Source organism: Pempheris klunzingeri, chromosome 3 (assembly GCF_042242105.1).
Source record: "Pempheris klunzingeri isolate RE-2024b chromosome 3, fPemKlu1.hap1, whole genome shotgun sequence".
NCBI classification, from domain to species: domain Eukaryota; kingdom Metazoa; phylum Chordata; class Actinopteri; order Acropomatiformes; family Pempheridae; genus Pempheris; species Pempheris klunzingeri.
Window position 1 is genome coordinate 27,645,920 of NC_092014.1, and position 25,863 is coordinate 27,671,782.

General features: G+C 41.7%; 1 protein-coding gene across 1 annotated transcript in view; it reads right to left on the bottom strand.

The window, feature by feature from the left end:
- Positions 1–24,834, bottom strand: part of sorcs1 (sortilin-related VPS10 domain containing receptor 1) — a 138,152-nt gene extending 113,318 nt beyond the window's left edge. Inside the window, exon 1 of the mRNA XM_070828542.1 lies at positions 24,112–24,834. Within this exon, the coding sequence (XP_070684643.1) occupies positions 24,112–24,819 (708 nt within the window). The 5' untranslated portion in view covers positions 24,820–24,834. The remainder of the gene's footprint in view (positions 1–24,111) is intronic.
- Between the last annotated feature and the right edge of the window lie 1,029 nt (positions 24,835–25,863).

A 25,863-nucleotide genomic window follows, 5' to 3' on the forward strand; every position in this document is an offset into this window, starting at 1 on the left:
TTTTAGCTGTACAAGATTTGAGTAGTATTCGAAATTAGTATTTCATCATGAGGTAAAACTGACAAGTGCAAAATCTGTAAAACTTGATGAACAAGTGTTGAGAATTAATAATGCACAATATCTTAATGAAAACTGAAAACTGTGAGTTTTCTACTGGCTTATATCAAATCAGCACCATGGGAAGAAATGCTGCATTAGTTACTAGCAGTTCTTGTTTGCCATCGCACCACGGATGTACAAATGACAACAGACTGCCTTTACATTAATAATGAAGGAAACATCTAAATTTATGACATGGAGGCAAAATCCAAAGTTAGAAGGAGTGCCTCCTTCGAATGATTTATATTTGTTTTATGGCTCTCTATCAGAAGTACCACAAATACTGGAAGTGAGTATCAATGTATATGTATGAAGTCTGTGGATTCCAATTTGAGCTATGTGTGAAAAAAGGAGTGTGTTGCGGTGTACGTTCATGAAAAAAACAACACTACAACAATCCATTCCCATTTGTTAAGAGTGTAATTTTCTGCTCACACCGGTGTTACATTCAGTTTCATCCCTAATCCCTTGTACTCACAAATATCTTCCAATGAATGCTGTAACATCTTGAATTCCAAATTAGGGGTATGAGCATCCAACCACTTGCAAACATTACTTATTCATCCCAGCTGACTATCGTTTTTTTTTAAACAAACATTTAATTTCTATTCATCGTTAAGTCTTAAATCATTCCCCGTTAATGAAGGCTGCTAATTATGCATTCACGTTTATTTCTGCAACATTAATTCATATGAAAAAGTTGTAATTTCTCCTTGCTGTGACATTGCTTTGGCTGAAATCATCCCTATGAGCTAAATATGTGTATAAAGACAGCAACGGCAGAAATAGCAAAGGAGACTGAAGCCAACATTAATCACTTAAATTAACAAGTTCGTGATTGATGGTCGTGAAAAAAACTGCCCCGACTCTCCTCCCCTGTGAATTCCATTAGCCAAGTTCAACACCCTCATGGATGCTGGAGATATCTGTTTTATCTGTAGCATCATTACCATAACGACTCATGCAGAAACTCCACTTATGTTATTTTGGATTATGTGTCTGGATGTGTAAACAGCAAACTGTCAGAAATAGAGAAATTGTCCCGAAATGCATCAAGCTGTATCCGCTGTCTGCGCGCTACATGAAACAGCTACAAGCCGAAATATAAATGCAGAGTGCAATAAAACCTGAGGCTTTATTACATAACAAACAAAACCTTGGTAGAGGTAAGTTGCAAGTTTTAAAAATGTATCTTTTGGAAATCAGCAACATAGCAAGACGCCACCATCTGTCATTGAAAAGGTGCACTCATTAAAACTGCTCTAATTATCCTTTCCATATGGATTCTGGTTGACAAGATAGAAAATTCTTTATTCCCATCCTAATGACACAATGCCTGCATCATTCTGACCTGATCCTCATTTCTTCAGCAATTAAAACCTGCAAAGTGCTGGTAGACACAGCATGCCTCCATCTCTCATCATTTGAGAGCGAATCACTTTTATTATTTTTTTCTTTTCCTCAGATCAACTCATCAGTACAGCGCTGAGGGATCAAACAGGCTGGAATTTGCTTGAGGTGTGAATGTGAAGTCCTTCGATTGACGAATGCGGTAATAAGACCTCCACTTGAACTAAGCAACGCTCTTGAAACCCCCCCAAGGCAAAGGGAAAAGCAAGAGGAAATCTCATTAGGCAATACTTTTTCTATACAGCTGTCCCATCACAATGTCGAGCTTAAGGAATCCCAGCAGTCAAGTTTAAGGACAATGGGAAAAAAAGCAGCTACCTGAAGAAACGAAGACATCCCGCTCGCCTCGACGTGCCTCGGTGGCACCGAAACAGACGCTTTTAAAAAAGCTGCCAAGCTGCAAATTTCCTGCCATGAGATGAAGTAAAAGTGCTCGAACCAGCAATATTTTAGATTCCCAAGTGGAAGAACAGAAGCTCTTGCATACGAAGCACATATAAACAGAAAAAAGTCTCCCCTAGATAACAGGGGGAAAAAAATCTCACCAAGATAAAAATAGACAGCTTCAAACAAGTCTAGACTTTGTTCTGTTGCTCGCTAAGAGAGGGAACCTTTCTATGAGTCAGTGCTGCTTTTAAAGAGATGCTGGTGGGACTATCTTCAAGGCCATACTTCAACTATACAGTCCTAAGGAAAATGCACTCATGTACTGTGATTTTGTTTTCAAATTTTCAGTGAGGAACTTTTTGTAGTCCTTAATGAATCACTCAGTTTCATCTGTAAAAAAGTATTTCATAAAAGCTGTAAAAGAAAATGACACTCACCTCTATACAGCCTACATCAGTGAATTTCTAAAGGAGTTCTGAGTATGAAAACGCTTATTAAAGTGACTGAACAAAGGACTGATCATTTGTGTGCACATGGCTGACCTTGGAGAAGGTATTGAAGTCAGCGGTAGTTGGCACTGGTTTTGACTTGTTTTTGTACAGAAAACATCCAACCAAAAAAAAAAAAATCCAACAAATGAGCCAAAGTCAAGTGATATATTATGAATTAAAGTTACACTCGTTGTTTTATGGCCACTTGGGGGCAGCGTATCAAGCTGAAAACATTTGATATTTCATCATTTCGTGATGTTGTTATGATGAACAATTGCCCATTTGTATCGTGAATCTTAAATCCCACATTCACTCTCCTTTTAGTTCTGTTTGGTCTCCACCAACTCCTGAGAGAAACATACGGCTGTTCGGCTGAGAACAGAGTTGCAAAAACAACGCACCGAAGGACACTGAAAAGATCTGAGTTGAGTGATAATTCTCTGTAGGGTTGTTACAATGAAAAACACCTTTCACAATGCACATAAGCATCTGATCTAAAACATATTGATTAGTGCAGTTTTAAAGATTTATACACGCCTTTGTTGCTAACCTTCGGCACTTAAAAGTTTAATGGAGGAACGAAACTCCTAATGAATAATTTCTGTTGTATTCACATAATCTCGTGGAGTCTTGTTGGCATATGATGTTAACACAAGTTTTCTTTTTTCAAACAAAAAAGAGTCTAAGCTCTGTTTTGTATGCTAATTGTAGCTCTCACACATAGCTACTCCTTATGTGTGGCATGGTACATATTCTAATGTGTAATGTATATATCAGTATAGAAGAATATAATGTACTTTCCAGGTAGCAGGAATGTTTGGACCGTATGTGTTTGAGCCCACACACGGTTTAAGGTGACTTGTCAGATCACAGCACAATCTTTGGGATCACTGAAAAATAAGTAGGACAAAGCTGGTTAAGGCTCCTACTGACTTTGGGCTAGGGTTGGTTTACACCTTGGCCTAAAGGTGCCAACAACCCTGCGATGGTAAATGGACTGTACCAGTATAGTTCTAGTCTTTTCTAGTCCTGCCAGCAGAGGGAAACTAATCATTCACATGGATTCACACACCAAAGACATACTTTGGGAACAATTTCGGGTTCACTGTCTTGCCTTCGCCAAGAGAAGCCGGGAATCAAACTACCAATCTTCAAACCTTCTTGCAGGTCAGAAGCTCTCTTCTCCAGCTCCAGCTTCAGGCCTGCACAAAGCAGACCATCTTTTCAGCCCCCCCTTTCCTTTGCATATTCACCGTCATGCCACACACACCCTCTCCCTATTGTTCTTTCGTTTGATTTTGCTGTTTTAATTGTTTCACTTCACATGTTGTCCTTTTTTAATGTTGTATAAGAGTGAATGCTGCCAGCCTCTACTCTGCCGAGAAATCAATATGGTAAGTTTGGTAGTAGTTAAGTAGATTAAGTTAATTATCAATCAGAAAGTGATGATTTAAATTGACTGAATCAAATTGGTTGCATTAAATTGGTTACCCTTTTCTTTGCTTAACAAAGCAGTGCCCCCTCACGAGGTGGACTTTATAGTGAGTCCTATTAATCAATATAATTCTTACTTACTTCAGATAGCCAAATTGCCCCAGCAATGTCATAACCCCAACGTGACCCTCCACTTACCAATCTCAGTGACAATAAGAGTAAAATGGCTGTTTGACTACGGGTGTTCAGCTCGTTTCAAAAGTGTTGAGTGTAGTAAAACAGATTTATTTAACACTAACATGGACTCAATTTGCGTTCCCATCACGTGCACTGCATTGCACGTAATTATCGTGTTATTCTCGGAGGTGATAAAGTCGAATCCAAATATAAGGTGAGCACGCCGTTGAAAACAGGTAGAGCGATGTGTCTACAGACTCTGGCAATGCAGACACATAGAGAGCTCCTTAATGTCAAGACTATCTGTGCTCATTGTGTCAGACTTTATTTGAATAACAAATCAGAAAATGTCACAGTCACATCAAATAAAACCTGTGGAGCATTCTATCTGTAGAATGCATTATTACCTTTTGTCTCTGTGCCGCCTATAAATCAGAAAATATTTGTCCTGCAATATCCTCGGATTTTGTAAGTGCTAGAGATTATAAATCTCTCTGACTTACATGAATATCTCACCAGTCGCTGCTCGTAAGTTTCTAATGCGCGTTTAAATCTGTTTCCCTTTACAAGTGCTCCTGCCCACCTGCGCCAGACATTTGCGGGTCTCTTTTTTATTTACAGGTTGCATAAGCTCACGTCTTCCCGGGAAAAAGAAGCAAGTTTACGCATCTCTATATCCAAATAGGGTAGATGCATTGTCATTTTCATCAGCGGCGCTTCTGTTTCTGCGCCTCCCATCTCTAACCTGATTCAGTCAACATCTGACAGCAGAGAGTGAGATGGAAAAAGAAACTGTGGAATGAGGGAAGAGAGGGAGATGCAAGGAAGTACCCCTACACAAAGCAAATACTGTTTCTGTCTTTTTCTCTGCTACTGAGAAATGTGAGAAATGCCAAGTTGTGGGTAGTGGCTTGTTTGTACGGGTCAAGTTTTAATGCAGCAGAATAATAGCGCTGTTGATCTGCTAAGAAACTGCAAATTTATGAGAACAAAACAGCAAAAATGCATCAGAGCTTCTGACTCACACACATCAGATAATAAAATAAATGTAATTATCACAAAAGACTTTATTCTGTACCTTTGTTAGCTCAAAATAAGCCAGATATTATAATAATCACATGCTCTTTACCGCCTTCAGAACTCTTGTGTATTTTTTATCAAAAACAATTTAAATCACTATCTCAGCTCACAATCTCATCCTAAGACAGATAACTTTGTATCAGCAGCTTGACAATGCGCAGCCCTGGGCTGTTGAACCATCCTCTGAGCCATGTATTACAGATATGAAGTGAAAAGATATGGTTGTACAGTGTCTTCTTCCAGTAACCTTGACCTTGTGCAGGCCTGCAGGGGGAGTGTGCATTGTGTGGAGAAAGTGGCCAGATCACTTTGAGCCCCAACTTACCTCAGCATGCTATGCTGGTAATGCCGTCTATAATTTGGCCATTGATTGCTCCTTTCTTCATTTACAGCAATCAAACGCTGGAGTGAAGTGTAGGAAGTGTAGAAAAAGGCCTACATAGCCAATAGCTTGGTAGGGTGCATTGGTCTTTGAATTTAAAGCTGTCCTGATTGGCCATACTGTGTAAAGAATTGCTGTCACTTCATTTCAAATCTGGATGGACTGTAATGTGCTGTAAGAGGGAGCTATGTTCAAAAAACCTCCATACATCAGGTATTTACTTGAACCCAAATATGTAAGAAACATACAATTGCAACTGTTACAGTACGTATTTGTCCATATTTTTTTTTTTATCTTAGTGCTGTTTGTAATCATACATTTCTGCCTTTTTAGGATTCTTCATTTTCTTGCCCAGTGGTCTCCAGAAGGACTCCGGGGGAGGGCTGAGTGATGTAGCCCCATGGAAGGGCCATCTGGCCTGAGGAGCGCTACCTGACTTAGGCCTCTACAACGGGGCCACGAGCACCTGGTAAAGCTGGCAAGGCACACACCTTGGCAGTCTGCCTGATATGGAAAGATATTACTTCGATTTGGATGGGCCCACTCAGCATGAAGGTCCTCTGGTTGGAAGGTTACCAAATGGAGCAAAGGAAGTTCAAAGGGCATCTTTGCTGGAGATATATCTGCAATTCACAGGTTTAAAAAACTATCTAACTGAAAAAAGGGATGTTTTTCAGCTGTTAAGCAGCCTAGAAAGGTGCTAAATCAAATATGAATGAGGGAATTGATTATTTTCTGAAACTCCTACCCTGTTTTTGACACTCAGTGCCTTTGTTCCTTATGACAACATATGTCTTTAAAAAAAGATCATAAATATATAGTACGATATTAAAATTAAAAAGGGCTAACTAACTTCCTTAATCTGCACTATAGAGTTTTATAAATGTTACTCAGACAGGATTCAATATCAGAATTGTACTTTCAGCTTTTTAGCTCAGATTTGGGGTGCTGGTGACTATTTCTAACAGGAGGATGGTGTATAAGGGATAGGTTCAAAATAAACTGCATGTTCACAGTAATAAAGGAACATATCAGCCAGTGTAACATGTGGCTCACTGATGTGTTCTTAATTTTGTTTATTTCAATGTGTTAATTCACTTCATCATCAATTCGCAGCTTTTGGTCTTTTCATGGGATTTGTTGACAATAAAAAACATAGAGTATTACCAGACTAATTCTGGGGCTTATATGTGTTTTAGGGGGCTAATTCTGGTAATACCATGTCTGATAATAACATGTATTAACATGGTCAGGGAGGCAGCAGAGTCAGCAGGGCACTCCGGACATCCTCCTCCCATGCATCCATCCATAGGTGTTCCCCGGCCAGATGAGATCCTCCTGAGTGGATCTGGATCTGACCTGGGGTCTACTCCCTGTTGGACTTGCTCAGAAGACCTCCAAGGTTAGGGGCATTCTGACCAGATGCCTTGATCCGCCTCAACTGGCTCCTTTCAACATAAGGAGCTATTCTCTATTCTCTATTATGAGCTTCCTCTTAATGTCTGAGCTTCTTACCCTGTCGCTAAAGCTGAGCCCAGACACCCTGTCGTGTGGAAGCTCATTTTGACCACTTGTATCCACAATATCATAATACCTGATGTTATGAATAGGCGCTGTATAATTAAAGATTGATTGATTGATTGATACTTTCAGTCATGACCATAGGTGAGGGTTGGAACCTGGACTGACTGGTGAATCTAGAGCCATGCCTTCAGGCTCAGCTCCCTCTTCACCACATTAGTCCAGTACAGTGCCGCATTATTGTTGATGCCCTTCCACTCCATCTGTCCATCTCCTTTTACCCTCACTCCTGGAGAAGACCCAGAGATACTTGAACTCTCACTTGGGGCAGTAACTCACTGTCAAACCAGGGGGAGCAACCTACTTTTTTCCTGCAGAAAACCATGGCCTTAGGCTTGCCCCAGCGCAGACTGGAGGCCTCAGTCTGAACTGATAACTAAAAAATCACAAGAACTGCTATTGAGATTAATCCCAGTGTCTAATATAGATTGGGCTCCATTCATTTTCAGGTAATGCTTAGGAATGTGTTGAAAACTCATTTCTCTGCTGAATCCCACTGCTTCAAAATGCCTCTCATGACTTGCAGTTTGGTCAAATTCAGCAGATCTACAAGATCTCAAGCCCCTGTTCCAATTAATCTTTGAAAATTCCACTGGATTGCCAGTGAGCCAGAGTAGGGTTGATGAAGCCTCATCAATGCATGCTATAAGGATTAGCAGCAAGAGTTGGCTGGAACAGTTAGAGGTTAATAGATTTCTGATCTGTGTTTAGTACTTGCATGCCAAAGACATCCTGGTGGATTCTTAGAATATTAGAGGTAGTGTCCTGAATTCAGCAAACTACTCCTCTCATCTGCCTCCCACTATCACACACCTCCACACCGCACCACTCGGGCAAGTGGTGAGTCAAAGATGTGAAGTACCTATCATCACTCACACAATGATAATCACATGGACTATCACCTTATCTCACACAGCTGAACTTGAGCATTCTTTCAACTCTCTGCACATTACCTTGACATCAAAAAGAAGTATGAAAGCTATGACGCAAGATGACACCACTCAATTAGGCGTGACGACCACTCTTTTTCCCCCCTGAAGGGGGTGGTCTTTTTCAGTCCATCTCAGCCCTGGGAAAAGATTCGTGGTGCATGATATAGTCCCGATTTATAAGGTCCTCACTGCCCCCTGGACTGACTCACTGCTGAGTGGTTGAATTATTTAGACCCCTGTATTCCTTGTGTATAACGAGAAGACCTGAAATACTAATGAGCTAATGCCTGATGCAGTCAGACACACTTATCCAATCTATCATCCTGATTCCTGCACACACGTTACATAAAAACTATACTTTATCCATAACTTCCCTTTTCCTTTCATAATTTTATCAAATTTAAGTCAAATTGTTTGTTGTTTGCTTGTTCCTCTCTATTGATGCTCTTTATGCTAACTCAAAACCTCCTCTATATGTACCTGCTGTCAGCATAATGTCACAGCACCAGTGATAATGACACGATTTTGTTGCTGCACCGATGGAGCTAGTTCTGTGACAGTCATCTTGAATTTATTGCTTGAACACAGCGATGAATGTTATTCCGCCCAACTGATTGGTGTTTTCATTTGTGCGTTTGAAAATGCATCGTATTCTCGGACTCGCTTTCTGCAGGTTTTCTAAGCTATGAATAGCATTCATACAATATCAAATCAACATCGCTGTCTGATGGTTTGATGAATTCATCATAAGGTACGTTTCCACAGCTCTGCTTCCAGCAGTACAACAACATGTCATGTCCTACTCACCACTCTGATGCTGGCTTTCTTTACTAACGATGTATTAATTGTAGTCACTTCACTTTTTTGATAATAAGGTACTGTAAGTAAAACTGGCATAGCTGGCATGTACTCACCAGTAGGAGGTTTTGTGTTTGGTGTGTGTGTGTGTGTGACAGAGAGAGAGAGAGAGAGAGAGAGAGAGAGAGAGAGAGAGAGAGAGAGTCTGTACCAGACCATTATCTGCACACTTCCATCATGTTTTTTTAGAGAATACAGTATGCACTAACTCACAAATATGTGAGTCTCTCGTCATGTTTCTGAGCTTTAAGGAGCAGATGGATATTTTTCTAAATATGATCCGGCGCTGCTACTGTAGCTGAAGTGTCAACAGCCTTACTTTGCTGCTGTCTAATGGGCTCTGATGGTTGGGTGCTGGCTTCAAAAGCCGAGACAAGGGGAGCCGGGCCGATCAAAGCATCATCCGAGGGATACATGGTAATTCACATGGTAATGACAGGGTTGAGGTAAATGTGTTTAGACATTAGCAGATGTGGCAGGTACTGTATATCCAGATGTCTTCATCTGTCCCGAGTGCGCCTCTTCAAGGATGTCTCTATACACAGATGGAGCCTGCCAAAAACCAGGAAGTGATTTATTTTTCTAGGCAAGTATTCTTGGTTCATAAAACACATGGACACCTCTTGCAGGGCATTGCCAATGGCATAAAAAAAGCTGAGGACTATTCATGCAGAGCTGGTGCCAAAACCCACAAAGAATGTAGGGCAGTTTGATCTGCCTACATCCTTTGTACTGAACACTAAATAATGTTTGAATTTATGTATGTTGATAAGATGCTTGTCAATTGTAAAATGGCTCCCATTCAGTCAATGCTGTGGTGCCTGTGTTAATGTGAATCACAAACTACAAGAAAACTGAAGAGTCAAAGTAACAGGGGAGCTCTTGAAGAATTATTCCTTGAAGATGCAGCCCCCTTTTAACCATCACATACCACAAAATAACATTTAGCGAGGTTTAATGGAGCACAACAACACAAATTACATGACTCACCAGGTGCTGCAAATTATCGCATATGAGAAAATGTCGATGCATTTTCAGTTATTTGTCTGTAATCACAGCAAATATTGTGTTCATCTACTTGTTTGTGTGTGCGACAGTGTAAATTACACCATAACCAGCCACAAAGCCATTGAGTTGTCACCACAGACAATGATGGGCTGTGGAGAAAGAAAACAGAAGCATCTTTTATTGAATACTTTAGACTCTTAGCACCCGATTGATGTGTTTTGTATGAAAAACTCACCGCTTCATGTCTGAGTCGTGCCTCGTGAATCATCAGTAAATGTAAAAAAAAAGGGCAGGGGAATCAGCAAGCTAACTCCAGTTAGCTGATTCCCTGATTCTGTTTTACATATTAAATAAACAGATAGCATGTATTATATTCTAATTGTTTAGGTGTTAGGTCTAATTGTATAAAAAAAAAAAAAAATCCCTTTCTTTATTGCAGTCAATTGTGGGAAAATGGTGTTCACTATCAAAAGTCAACCTTATTCAGCGTACTATTTTCTTTCTAATCCTGTGTCAACACACTTTGCTCACAAAACCTTAGATTTAGAATGTAGCATGGATTTGGGACACCATAACTGACTCCCAAATCCATACCATAGTATGTACTACATAGTAATTGAGTAGTAACCTGTCGTAGCCATAACTGCAACTTTGTTATGTCACCAATTTACATATTTTTTTTTAGCTCTTAACTGCTCCTCTATTTCCTTTGTGCACTGCATTACCGGAGAATGGTGGGCATTAACAGCAGTCAAGTGCATTCTGACATTCAGCTGCACTGAATCCCTGCAGTCTGCGGGGAGTATCTATTATAGCTTATCAAAGACTCTGTGTCTGTCTCTGTCTTATCTTTCCATCAACAAACATAATTACAGGCTCAGCTTTAAGTATTTATTTTGGATGTGTACTGAGACTTTACATTTCCAATTAGAATCCATTGCATTGATTTGCAGCACTAATGTGGCTTTGTGCACCCTCACTAAACAGCAGTGTTACTGAGCTATTTGTCACACACTTAAAAAAAGTGTTTCGAATGACACGTGTTTGAGAAATATACAAATATGTTTCATAGATCTTAATTATAGGTAATCATAAAGGCTTTGTGGCAGACAGTTATTTGTAACTTTTCTAATGACTTTAATAGATTAGGTCCAATTATGAATATTCAAAACTGGAGGCTTTAATATTTATAGTTTTGCTATATTAAGTTTTGCTGATCACAGATAATTATTTACTCAGTGCTTCTACACCTGGTGCTCCAGCATGCAAACAGAAACACACATGCACCACAGTGGATACCGTCCACCGGCCCTGACGACACCTTGGCAGCTTACAAAGGAGACAAACATTGTGTGAACTTCACAACACAGCAAGATAAGAAAAAAGTGAGGAATAATGAATTTCCGTATAAGTTCTAAATAGCATTGCTTATGTTGTACTTTTTTTTTTTTTTCAGCAGCAGCATTTGTACAAAGAAGCAAGAAAATGTATTGATGAAAACTATTGGTTTTTGACTCATTTTAAGTATATGGACTCATTACAAGAATATGTAAAGTGTTGGGTCATGTGTGCATGCGGAGCCAGGAAATGTGTAGGCTGTTGTAAAGGCGAAGCAAAAGGAAATATGCACAGTTTTACTTTTGAACATTAAGTACTCAGTATGCACCATGTCAGTTTCAAGAGCATGAGTGGGCAAGGCGAGGTCCCCTCTTGACTCTCATTTTGATACACAAACAAACAGAGCAAGAAAAGAACCCTGCTTATCAAAAACAACTACCGGCATGTGTTGAAACATACGGATTCATCCATCACCTCTTCTTTGTGTTATTCAAGGTCTTTCAGGGCTGTTTTCTACCACTCCCTGTCTCCATGGTATATCAGATTTGGTCAATTAACTTGACCGGCCATCTCATCTGCTTCTTTCAGTCAACATGCTGGGCTCTTGAAAAACACCTTTTTTCATCTCCACTTTCAGACACATTCCTGCAGTTTACAGATTGCCAGGGATTCAATTTGTGCCACCGAAATGTCCCGTGCAATTCTGAACCTGACCGACGAGAGATGGGACTCTCTGCCTCCTGAAAAAAAGACCTCTGACTGCCTTGAAATAGCTGCAAGAATCATCCTTGTCAATCTGAATTGCTACGAGGGGGAAGAGGTTTCAAAGGAAGCAGATAAAATATAAACACCATGACCAGAAATTGAATCCTTATGCCTCAGACTGAGAGCATTCAGTCAGAGGGTATCAGTCATATCTACGTGACTCCACCTGGCAAATCTGACTTTTTAAATTCAAATTTAAAGTCCTTGCTTTTCCTTAATGCTCTCTGTGTATTGTCTAAATCATGTCTGCTCTCCCGTTACAAATGTCCAGATTGTGAGTGTGCCACACCATGCAGCTCAGCCTCTAAGCTGTGCCTCGGTGCTCTCGTACTATTGTGCAGAGCTCCTCTCTCCCGCAGACCCATCAGCTCGATCACTGTCATTCACGTCACAGGGCAGTGGCGCAGCAGCATCAACGTGGCCAGTTGCAGCAGGAAATACAGTGTCGTGATGTTTGTGAGGAGCTCATGGCACTGAGTGCAAGCAAAGTATTTACACATAAATACATTCGCAGTCACATGCAGTATTCAAGTTGAGGCTTAAGCTAAAAGGTTTTGCTTCCAATAGCTTTGTTAGTAGCACACTGTATCAGCTTTAGTTTTGTGACAACCTCCACGCCTTTTGTACTGTCTCAACTAAATCGGTACATTTTAAATCGCATCCATCACACGATAAAAAACAAGTCACATAAAAAAAAAAATCATGATGAACCAAGTTAGAATAAAGCAGAATAAAGAGGTTGGTAAAGAACCTTCAGTCAGCCGACGCTCTGATATACAAACCAGTGTGCGCTCACTGGCCGAGTGTCATGGGGTCAACAGCAATGCACAGTGACGCATTACAATTATGGATCACGTTATTATGAGGTACGGCGAGCATTACTGCATCGCAGCATAGTTTAAAGAAAGGGTGCTGCCGCCCTAATCAATCACAGATTTAATGCACCACCCACTGAGCGCACTAAGTGACTCAACTCAAACACATCCGAGACGGTGCGTAACCAACAGGCGCATGCAGACTTGGTATCTCTTTGAGGTGGTGTACTGAAATTCTGAGAATGAGCTCTTCATTCAATTGCAAGCAAAGCCCGAGGTAGCACCAGGACAAAGTTTGTCACGTTCAGTAAAAGGCTCAAGTGGAAGGGAGGGTCGTCCACCGGCTACACGATTTGCAAGACTGTCCACATGTCAAAGTGTCCAAAACACAGAGCCCTACATTGCTCCTAATGGTTGGCATGATAGCTCAGTGCCATCGGTGTGTGTGAGGTTGGGTGTGTGTCGGTTTTGCTCACTTGGACAACGATGGCACAGTGGAAAGTCTCAAGTAAGACAATCTATCTAACAATGTAGCATATTATGTCTATTGCAGCAGTCAAAATTTTCCAGTTAAACTTTTATACACGTCATCATTATTTTAACTTTATCAGCTTTATAGTTCACGGCGAGGACCTCCAGTATTTGGAGAAGGTAGCTCATGAAAATCAGGTTTCTAAAAAGTAAGTGGGCTACAGCTGATATTTCAGTGCATCATATTCACATTGAATCAACATGTCACACCTTCTGATCCTCATCTACTTTTCAGCTATCGGTTGTGTATGATAACTAGGTAATAACTAATCCTGTAGTATTTCTGCCTTTAAGCCAACAAAATACGATCACAGATCTCAACTGAATCTTTGAGCTTTAGTCATTTCTGACTTGGATTTAGGTGTACTGCTTACATGGATGCACAATTTGTAGATTACAAATTGACACAAATTGACACAGAAGGGCAATAGAAGCAATAGGAAGGACACTCTAAGGAGCACCTGAGGGTGCTTACTGAAATAAAGTGTGTGCTCCTGAGGCCTCACAGGGCTGGCTGACCGTCATAACATCCCCAAAGTGTCTATTTTTTGTCAAGAGCCTGCCTACAGGAAGATTTTGACTACTCTACTCAAGTTTACAGAATCTAACTTCAGACTAAACGGAGATAATGACTTATTTGTCAGTTTTTCACATGGGATTTTTGCTGCTAGAAAAGAGAGGGACTGGGAACCTAGTTTGTTTATGGGCATATGCAGCCTGATGGCAAGTAAACGCTGCTCATTGGAGCATGACAGCGTCCGCCTGCCTGATCACTCCCAGGCACGTACCCGAAGGATCACATAACCCACACAGTGGCTTCGGTTATGTTTGTTGTTTCAGTGTTTTTTATTTTCCCCTCTCAGCAGGATGTGTTAAGTAACAGGTCTGAAAGTACACAGATTAGACTCTGCTCTCGTCGCAATATGAAGGTTCACAACCTGATTTGGAAGCTCATATTGTAATTACAGCTCGACGCGAGAAGAGCGTGTCTAAGAAACAAGGTGCATGTGAAAGTGGAGGGTGAGAGAGTGGGAGGAGGCAGAAGGAAACATGGATACATTTAGATAAACCTCCTGGATTTTTGTGTGTGAGCCCTTTTTGTTGTGTTTGCTGTTAGAAGACTGTGGTTAACAGGAGACAAGGGCAACTTAAGAGCTCAGAAAAGTAATAGCTGAAGAAAGTGAGGGGAAAAATGGAAAAAAAACCAAAAACAAATTAGCTGTATAATTAGGTAACAACAGAAATAGAATACCAAATGAATTGACTTTAACTATCTTAGACAGTTGAAGACGTGTGTAGATGAGTTTCGGTCACTAGGACATATTACTTTAAATATCCATCAAAGAAGTGCAAATAAATAATCTGCAAGAATTTGAAATATTTGCAATCTAGTGTCGCTTAGTGTCAGTGTTAGCTAAAAAAAATCTCAAGAGAAATGGAATTGGATACCTCAGATTGACCAGTGATGCATTGTGGGTGATTTAAAGGTCAACGTAACAAATTGCTACAGATAGTATGAATAAAAAATGGCAACTTCCATGAACTACTTTGCATTGCTCTTTCATTCCGCTCAAAGATGATAAAATGATAAAGATGATGTTTAAGATTAACAATCTATAGCCACGCTAACCCACGCTAGCACCTCCGTGAGGCTGAGCTAATGGCTAACGCTGATCAGAGAAGTGATTGCAGTGAATCCTGAGGGAAACACTAATGGGTGTACCACATTTCATGGCAATATATCTGGCAGGTGTTGAGACATTTCACTAAACAAGATAAATGTTGTGGTAGTGCTAGAAGAAAAGACAGAGGATCTATGGCTCTGTAAAATGTAAATGTTCAGATATTTCAAAGGATGAATGAAAACTTTGACCGACTGAGCGGGAGGAAGAGTCACTAAATGGTCAAAACACTTAGGAGTCATTCTCCGGGCAACATAAATATCTGGATCGAACCTCATGGCAATCTAAAAATCAAAAATGGAAACCTCATTGATCCTGTGATCCTCTAGGGACCACATATCCTGGATCCCTGTTTGTCAGACTCCAGGCTGTGTGGATAGGCACCGCCCTATCCTCCACCCTGATCCTCAACACCAGCGCCACCGAGGCCTGCAGGCTCTGCCCTCCCCTGTGCTCCCTGTTGACACGTAAATGCACGGCCACCCACGGCTCCAACACCATCACTGCATTTTCTGTCATCAGCCAGATTGCTGACGAAGATGAGACAGCCAACAGAGAGGAAGTCAGAGCCCTGATATCTTGGTGCTAGGACAACAACCTTCATCTCAACAGTAGCAACCTGGACTTACTATCCACACAGCATCACAGTGAGACGACAGCTCTTCTTCCTCCACGGGCTGAGGAGGGTCAACATGACCTCCAGGATACTCTCCAACGTCTCCAGGTGCACCATGGAGAGTATTCGGACTGGCAATTGCACCACCCCCAACCATCACCAGGAGATGCTTTAGATGTCTCCACAGTGTTTACAGGGGAGAATACAGTTTCATTGTTTTTTTTTTCTGCGAAAATGTGCTTCGATTATTTTGAATTGCTTTTCTAGTCTATAGATGGTCTGTATTTGTGCAGCACCTTTCTAGCAATTTCAGCCACACAAAGCGCTTTTACATCACATCCTCATTCACCCATTCATACATGAAGGACTAAGTTGGAGGATGCTATTCTTTCGCACTCGTACTATTTCTTTTCACTTCGAACCACAGACCTTCAGAGTGATGGACTTCATCTCTCAGCCACAACCAAAGCGTAAGAGATCATTATGACCACAACAGTGCAACTGGGCTCTAAATATTTTGGGAGCATATTTTTCTCTGGACCCTTGGCAGTCAACGTAGTGGTTAGATTGAATAGGTTTAAACTGTGATTTGTCTTGTTCATAGTACGTTCAGCTGGTCTTTTATGATTCAGTTCCAACAGTACTAACCATAGACTAACCTTTTATCTCTATTTTGAAGTTTTAAGATTAGCTTTGCTGAAGTAACACGCCTGTTAATTCCAGCTTGGTACGAGCATTATTGTGCACTTGGGACCGAAACAGGTTTTTTTTTCCTATTTAAATCTTCACAGAGTTTGAGGCTAAGCTTCCAGTTTCTTTTACCAATGACTGATGACTGGTGAGTTCTTATATTCTTATTGACATGTTGCTCAGAGGCATCTTTGTCTCTCTCTGCCCTTTCAACTGTCAGTCTGGCTGAACCACTGCATTGAGTTTTGTTCTCCAGCTACAAAATGTAACTGTTCTTACAGCTATTTGTTAAGAGGACTATCTACAACCTAAAAGCATGAAAAACGATTCAAGAATATTGCTGTCCTCTCACATTGATTCATTTGATTGCACCGAATCCTTTGCTTTTGTGGCAGGCAATTCCACTTTTGAACAGTAGTGTATATATTTATTATTATGTATTCATACCTGCACACATCACAATGCATATATATTTAGATATGTGTAATTAGCCATTGCATGATGCCTGATTACCAGCAGCCTATTGGCTAGCATGGCTATAAATCTGTATGTAGTTGTTTAGCAGATGCATGTACAATGTTTATGACTGAATAATCATTTAATTTGTATCAAACTTTCCCCTGACGCACAAATGTTGTCATTTTAGCTTATATGCCTGTTCTAAATTGCATGTTGATGTCTGCCATCTCTGATGAGCAGGTTGTAAATGTCTTTGATTTACAGCTCGTCCTAGAAATCCAAGTTGTGTTGACACCCTTTAAATGTCTGGAAATGAGCCAATTATGAATGCGCAGCAAAGATGCGACTTTGGTGAAACAAATCTGGGGAAGGCATAAACTGGGCGTTGCCATGGCAATCAGAACATAGACACAATCGTGTATTCCCTCAGCACCTAAAGAGGTAGTGCGAGACTGTCAACAGAGACGCCATATGTGAGCGAGTTTCTCAAAACGCTTCAAAGAGCATCATGTGATCGACTCCTCAGTAATTGGTGCCAAAGTCTTTTTGATACTGTATTGGTGTTTCTGTGTGAGAAAAACAGAGACACTACTGTTGCCTGTTTCATGCTTTGCCATCCTCTGTTTGCTTTTACTGGCCTCGTTCCAGTCCTACGTCTGTGGAAGCATCAAAGCTCAAGAGTAAACTGCTTAGACTGATAGACGAGATGTCAGCCCGAATCCATCCGAGTGACAGAGCAAAGTACTCAATGCTTGACATTTCAAAATGTAAATAATACTGTCCCCGTGCCTGTAGTACATCCATCTGAGCAATATGCCACAGGCCACACGGTGAGACTGCTCTTTGTCTGTAACTTTTTTTTCTCAGAATCTCAGTGCTGCTCTGCCAGTGCCAAGAACTCAGCAGGTGTTAGTTTGATCAGTTGTGTTTCCCTCTGCGTGTTCCATAATTGTAGATGGGATTGTTGGCAACAGTTGTCGGGTATAATTCTGACACGGTGACATAAAAAGATGAAGCAGTAGTATCCAAATGTTTTGGCTGTTCTGCTGCTCCAGCGTGCCTTTATTTTCTGGAAGTGAGTTGAGATCGAATTACTGAGTACTTTCACTTTGGACTACAATGACATCTTGGCACAGGATGAGTTTGAAATTTGAGTAATGAAGACAAGTGTTTCAGCATTAGGTTAAATAAGGCCAAATGTAACCAGCGTTTTTAACTTTGGCGCTTCACAGTGGTATTATGTAGGACTGAAAATAATTGTTTTATTCAGCAATAAATCATCTTCTCATATGACCAACCTTGGATATAGTCAACATATACATATACTGCTCTTTCCTGTAGGTCTGATCTTCATGCCCTGATGAAATGATATCAACTGCATGAATGTAAATGAAAAACGTAAATTGCAGTAGAATATTGTTGATTTCGGGCATTGTAAATATATAACATAACTTTTTTAAATAAAATCTGAAAAAAAAGAACAATAAAGCACTGCAAAATAACGAGCTTGGTTGGAACATTAATATATGTGTGTACATATGTTATATATCAGTGTGTGTGAAAAAATAGTCTCCTCCAACTTAGATTCCTCCTGAATGAATGATGTGTAATGTAAAAGCGCTTTGAGTGGTCAAAACGACTAGAAAGGTGATGTGCAAACACAGACCATTTACCATTTAAATGCTGGAACAAATTCGTAGTGTTGCCCTCATGTTGTAGCAACAGTGTCAGGGCACGTTCTGCACAATCTGCTGGGTCAGGCATCTTTTTAAACCCAAAATGGGTCCAGACAACCGGGGAACTGTTCCTCTTTGACACACAAGTCAGCTCTTGCTCATCATATTTCGGCTCTGCAGAGACCATTAGCATTGGTAGTTTAGCATATGTCGTGTGGACCATAGGGCAGCACGTGTGCTCATGACCCTTGGGGCAAGGTATTTCCAACCCTCTGGTTGGTTAGATTGTATAGCACCAAAAAAAAAGAATATCACAATAAATCTCTGTTGTTCAAACATGAGCCAGGAAGTCAATCTGTAAACTGTGACGCTTTTTCAAATAATTTCTTTTCTCTTCAAAATTAATTTGACTAAACGAGCAGTCTGTTTAAAACCTTTATAATCCGGTCACTCGTGTTTATTGCCTCATTGCAGCTTTTTTTTTTTTTTGTAACAATGTTATGCTGCATTCTCAGCAATTAGTTTGGACAGTACAATGTTATCATAACACTGTACTGTCCAAAGTGATGTGGCCCAAGCTACATCAATTTGGAAGCATGATTTTCCTTTATTGGGAGACAATATATAGACAGCGAAGAATAACTGCCTCACAGTCAAAACTCAGGGCAAAGACAGCCTGGTTGTAGTATAAAACAGAACAACTAAATGAATGTTAAGTATATGAATTATGCAACAACTGATGGGTAAATATGTCAAAAGTAAAAAGTCAAATGTGACTGAGCACTGGAAAAGTCCAAATACATTTGTCCCCTACATTACAAAAGTCACAGTGTATTTTTATTATGAAAATAATTTGTGTTTAAATATTTAGTAACTTGAAATTAATATTTTTGATATGTAATAAACTGCGAATGAAAAATAAACAGTTGGGCAGCCCTGGTTTGGACTGTTGATTTGTCTGGACTGCACAAGGATTCATTGTTTCAGATCTTTCCTTGCCATCACTGCAGTGCTGTCCACCTACACAGCAGCACACACAGCTCTCTGTTCACACCAGTTTGACAGTTGTCAAATGTTTTTTTTCTAATGAATGTAAGAAAATCACTGACTGATGCAGACGGACACAAAGGTAAGGTTGAGAAAACGTGGATACACCAAAAAAAGAAAAAATCTATTCCAACTAAATTTCAAAGTAAATCATGGAATGAACTGAAAGCACAGTAAAACAATGTAGCTCACATTCTCCTCAAGGGTGAGTCGGTTTTAGAGAAGGTTAAGCTTTGGGTCATTGCCAAATATGCTACATAACTAGGGTCATGATCAGATCATGGGCTTTTAGTGAAAACTTTTGTTTGAAAGTTTGAATTGCAGAAGGCAACTTGTATGTAAAAACATAATAAGAGATGTAACCAGACCTCCAAGAAAATGTTGGTGGTTTTAATTAACTTTTTTGGAGCATTTTGAGTTTGCGATATAACAAAAAAAAAAAACACTGCTCGTTTTGATAAACAAATAAGTATTATTGCATGAGGTGTAGTGGAGTAGAAGTAGGCCTATAAATCAGCAGAAAATATAAATGCTCAAGAAAAGTACAAGCTCCTCAAATTTGTACAAATGTACAGTACTTGAGTAAATGTGCTTAGTTACTTAGTCCACCAGTCGTGACAGAGTTAAGAAATGCCATTAAATTAGCTTATGCTTGCTAGTTTAGCAAACATTACATATTAGTAGGGTGGCTTTAAACAGCCCTGCTTTGTTCTATGAGGCAGCGTCTGCTGTGCCGGAACCAGCACTTTACCTGCACGGGCTGCAGGTCATCAACCTTCACTCTCGCATGCCAGACAGTCAGTTTGCGTAGTTCACTTCAGCCTGAGCAAGGACAGCGAAGCGCTGTACTTTCCAAAAATGACAAGAGTACCAATGCATGTTAATGTTCCCATTGAAGACATCCACCAAAGTCAAGGGTAGAAGGTGTCTTCAAGCAGACATCATGTAAAGGCTAAAACCCACCAAGGGCATCGGCGCTGCGTTCCAGCTGCAACGTGGCTGCCGGAACTGATAGCGTCCACTCTTGTCGATGTTTCAGATCCCACCGGGAGTGCCACAGCACGTCCCAGAAGCAGCTTGGCGTTCTGCTGAAGATACGTGCCTAGTCTATTTTTGACAGAAGCCGCAGCCCGACCGCACCAAGCAGCACAGACCAGACGAGGCAGGCAGGAAGTCAGACAAAAGTCATGTGACAATGACCAAATCAAGAAAATCTGACCAAGTCAATCAACCAGCCGGGCAAAACGCTCTGTGCCTGAAATGCTACCGAGATGCTCCACGTGGGATTTCAAGTCGCGCTGAAGACAAGCCAAGCCTGACCGCAGCCGGAACGCGACACGGACGTGCCCAGTGGGTTTTCAGAGTAACGGATGAGCTCAATGTTCTGGTGGGCAAATAGAAAGCAAGTACTTCACTACCTTTGGCTACCCTGTAGCCTGGATCAGGCTGTAGTTCAGAACTACATGATTCACGTGACGTGGCCTAGTCGACACTAAAAATTGTGTTTGCAGGTGTGATAACGCACTGATTTAAGCCTGAGGTGTCCCACGTCTCTATTTCCAGTACAGTGCACTCAACTGCTGTGTGTGTGTGTGTGTATTTTTACTCCTAACGCCCTGTATTTGCTGTATGAGGCTTATATGACTCCTGTAGCTAATGTTTCAAGAGTCATAATTATAACCTCCAATCCCATCTGACATACAGGCTTCCAGTAATGTGGGATGGTTAAAAGACAAGCTTTGTAAATGCCTTAAAGGTTGAATATTAAGAGCAGCAAAGCCCTTATCTGCATCCTTTTCACTTTAGCTCCATGGCATGTTGTTGACTCATCTATTTATTTATACAGCGGCTCAGATAATAAAGACCCAGGACGTCTCTTTCTGCTTATAGCAACAACTCTACATATTTAATGCGGGATCCTCTATTCTTGTACGCCTTGAGTAAGTTGTTTGCGTCAACTGAAAGAATAGGGGCAAATAGATTCCTAGTTATACAATTAGCATCTATTCACATCACAAAATCAAACAGGGCTGTTAAATAGTAATGATTGTTTTGTTTGGAGGGTAAAAGCCAATTGGCAGAAGCAGACAAGTAAAAATAACAATTTTAAAAAAATCCGGTTTCTGTCATTTTAAGATTTTGCTTTTTCCATTGCCTCCAGTTTAAGGTCACTTTTTTGTCGTGAGCTACAGCAGTTTGTCAAGCCCACAGAAACACCTGAGGCACAGGATGGAGTTTCATTGAGAAGAGAAGTGGAGGGCATGGGAGTTGGTGATACGTGTTTAACTGTAATTGGTTTTGTTACAGAAAAGGGCTAAGTGGTGTGGGCGAAACATCGAACCGAGCAGTTGGGGAACAGTCGGGGCACTGACTCAGGGGGAAGCCCAGTTTGAGGACAAACGCTCACTTTTATTTTTCAGGACGTCAGATTTTGTCTGATAAGCAAACTATCTTTGTGTCGCCTTCAATTCTCAGTCCATGCTAATTCCGTTTCGACTCTGAAGAAGTAGAAACGGTTGTGTGGAGACATCAGTGCTCGCAGCGGATGAACACATCTGACGTGGGCTCCAGCACTTTTTTTTTTTTTTTGGTTAAGCTGCCTGAAGACCGTGTTAATTAAAGTTTAAAGCAATCATTTAAAATTGCACTCAGGCTTAGATTATCACTTGGGATACAACATAAAGACTGTTTGCATAGGTTCTGATTCATGCTCTGCTCCATACAAGACAGAGCTTTTTTTTTTCCCCCTCCTACATCCAGTGTGTGTTGTGTCTAAAGAATGAACAGAACGCTGCATAAAAGGCAGCTGGTAAAACAAGTGATAAAATGTGTTGCACCGCGGATGACACTGCGCAGAGTGACACATCCAGCAGCACTGCCTGTTGCAGCACAATGTGGAGGTAGACACACTCCACATCAACACTCCCAGAAGACAGGCGAGCAGGGATTTCTGCAAAATTTAAAATGCTTGCAGTTACCCAAATAATTGGGCATCATTGCGCCGTCTACCATCAGCGTGCGGACCCTCCCATGTGGACTTTTATTCCCACAGAAGCAGGTGGCACTTCAGTACGTTCCAGGACTCGCGACCCCGTCTGAAGACGTGCAACAGAAGGGGGCTCACTTGCCTGTATAGGAGACGGCCAAAGGTGAGGGACAGCTTCCACGCCGACGTCAACAAGGCAACGACATCCAGCGGTGATGTGGAACCACTCGCACGTTTCTGTTCTGCGGAGGCTCGTTTCAAAGAGAACCTTGATGTGCAGCTTGGGGCTGCGTCATTTGAGAATGTGCCGTATCAATGCGATAATACCCACGTTTTAGTGCTTTAGAGGTGAAACTTTTCAGACTTTTATACTGATTAGTCGGTCATTAGAAGAATATAGCAACTTTTTTGATATCTGTCTCGTGGTTTCAGTCATTTTTTTCAAGCAAAAAAAACCCCAAAACGTCGTCTAGTTATTCAAAAGCCAATGTAAGCATTTGCTCTCCTTTCTTTTATTGAACATCTTTGAAAGAAGCTACATTAAGAGGTCACACTGGACATTTTTTGGACAGTTCATTTACTTAATAACTCAGCTGTTTCAATCATAAACATGAACATATTTTTCCTCTAAAACCTTTTTTGCATTCATTCAATTCATCAGACATTACATTTTAAATGCTAGCTAAAGATGGAAATCTGTCCACACATGTAATGTCAGCTTTATGCTGTACGGTGTGACATACATCCGTGGTTTCATGCTCCATCCTCATTCTGAACTCAAACACTTATTACCTGCTTTAGCGTCTGGAGCACCCGTAAATGTCCTCCCTCCCTCACGAGGAGCTCCTTTCCTAACCTGCCAGCTAACAAAACCCCCGATCTTCTCTTTCCTGCCATTACATGAAAGGATCTGATGCCAACGAGCAGAGAAGCCGTGAAGAGAGGCTGCTGTGCAGCTCCAAAGTTTGCAGGCGCTACAGGCCCGTGGCTCAGGAAACCTGGCTTCAGAAAAGGAAGGTGGAGACTGAAATTGCTTAACCTCTCTCACAACCTACAGCGTTACTTGGAAATCCTGCCCTCTGGTCAGAGATGCTCCCCGCTCGACATGAACAGCTTTGGCCCGGCATCAGTTCAGCTCCTCAGACTGAAGGAGCTCCTGAGATAAAGCCCTCTCTCTCTCTCCCCTTTTCCCATCCTCTGCTGGAGGTCACGCTCTCCTTCTTCAACTGCAATAAAAGCCATTCGCCAGACCCAAAAGTGCGTGTATTTCTAGGATTGATTTGGATTTGTAATCACAATGTTGTGCCTTGAATAATCGCAGTAGGAATTATGGAATGAGATCACTGGCTCTCAATGCTATTCTATTGGAAAACTCATTATTATACCTTTATTGTTTAGAAAATGTTGCAGTTTCATCTCATACCTTGGAGGTGACAATTTAATTAAAGAAGTGTATTTTTTCAGTGTGCCCCCCCCACCCAACCTTTTCTCTCTCTCTCTCTCTCTCTAGCTCTCCCACACACACACACATTCATGTTGAACGGCGCAACAGACAGACATTTGGTTGCTGTCGTTAGGGTGGTATGTGTGTGTGTGTGTGTGTGTGTGTGTGTGCGCACCTGACGGCGGGCTCAGGCGCTTTAAAGTGGGCATGATGAATCACTTACACTGCTGTTGTGCCCGGACCAGTGCACCATGGCCTGGTTGTGAGATGAATCCCCGGTCAGGGCGAACGTTGAGCTGTTAAGTTTGAGCTCCTCCTGCCTCGGACCGCTGGCTCTGCGCTCCTCTCCGCTCCAGCGCAATTCAGAGCGCGTCACCCTGCGCGCAGCCGCCGAGCTCACGCGTTCCTCTCCCGGGTCCTGGCTGCGGGCTGAGTCGGGGGATGCGACTTTCTGGTCGTCGCTGTTCCTCCTGGCGCGCTTTCTGTACCGGCTGGCGGAGGCGAAACGCGCACCGCCGCCGCTCTCCAGCTGACCGCCGACCGCGAGATGAGAAACTTTCATGTTCGCAGACTCGCTCTCTCCGATTTCGCCTTTCGCTCGCAGGTCGTCTGTATTCCGTTTCAGCCTCTGCTCCGTGAATTCCGCCCTGTCTGGAGCGCATTCGGCGGACCCGGCCGCGCAACGGAGCCGTCGACTTTCCCCGGATCTCCTTGCCCCGTCTCGCTGTCCAAAAACTTCTTCTTTTAATCCTGCTGTAGATTCAGTCGCGTCGAATTTCAGCAGTAATTCCTGTGCACGCCACTTATTTCCAGGACGACACGACCTGCAAGTTATCTCAGATTTGGCGGCGTGAAAGAAACAGAGTATCATGAGAAACAAAAACCAAAGCGCACAGTGCCACTTTGGGCAAAACATGACCTCCCTCTCCATTGCCGGCTGCACGGAAGGATGCTGTGGATGAAGTCGGTCCTTTTCCCCCTCCACTCTTCTCTCTCTGCCTTTTCGGTGATGGAAGAGGAACTGCTGCGCAAGTTGTGGCGTTGCCCAAATGCGGTGTTGTAAAAAGTGCGACTGAGTCTAAGTGGTCCAAGTTGCAGGATTTGATCAAATGAAGCCGCGCACGCACAGGGGAGGAGCTGAGGATCCAGACTGAGAGATGGATTCTAATGTTGAACTGTCTTTCTCCATGTTTGTTATTTCCCACCATATGGTCGGCCATAATTAAAGCAGTCAGTGATACAGTCATTTTGTTTTGCTGCTCTTTTATTTCTCCTTACAGCCACATTTCCTCAGAAGGTATTCCTGGTGGGTTTGCTTCTGATGCAATTTTTTTTATCATCATCACTCCCTTAAGGGGAAGTAAATCGCTTAATTTAGCAAATGAAACTGAATTATTTTACCCATGATGAACCTGTTTGGATTCAGTCCTCTCACTGTAGGTCTCAACAGGGGCTTCCGCTAATTGGAACATATTAATGTGTGTCCAATTAAGTGCAGTGTCAGGGATGGTAACATCCATGACTTATTAAACAGCAATAAAGAATTCAACAGCCCACATAGGAACAGGAGATTTTTTACACAACACGTCCCCGTCTGCACGCGCTTTGCAACTGATCCAAGCATCCCTGCTGGATGATACGACGGCTTCCCGGTTACTGTGCATGTGCCAGACCAGCTGAGGACAGAGGCATGAGAATCACCTGTAAGGTGAAACATGCAGTCTAGACTGGATCATGAATATTTCAATGCTGAAGTATAAAAAAAAAAAAAAAAAAAACAGAGAGAGAGCGAGAGAGATTATGTTTAACTGTTTAATTCTGTCCCCCAACAAAGCAGCCAGAGGGTCTCAGGCAACAGGGATGCAACTGGTCTAAACAACAAGGCTGGAAGTTCATCTCTTTGATATCGGTCCTGCCCTCCCTGTCTAATGACTCGAGGTTATGGTGATTGCTGATGAGCGCTTAGTAGCACAAA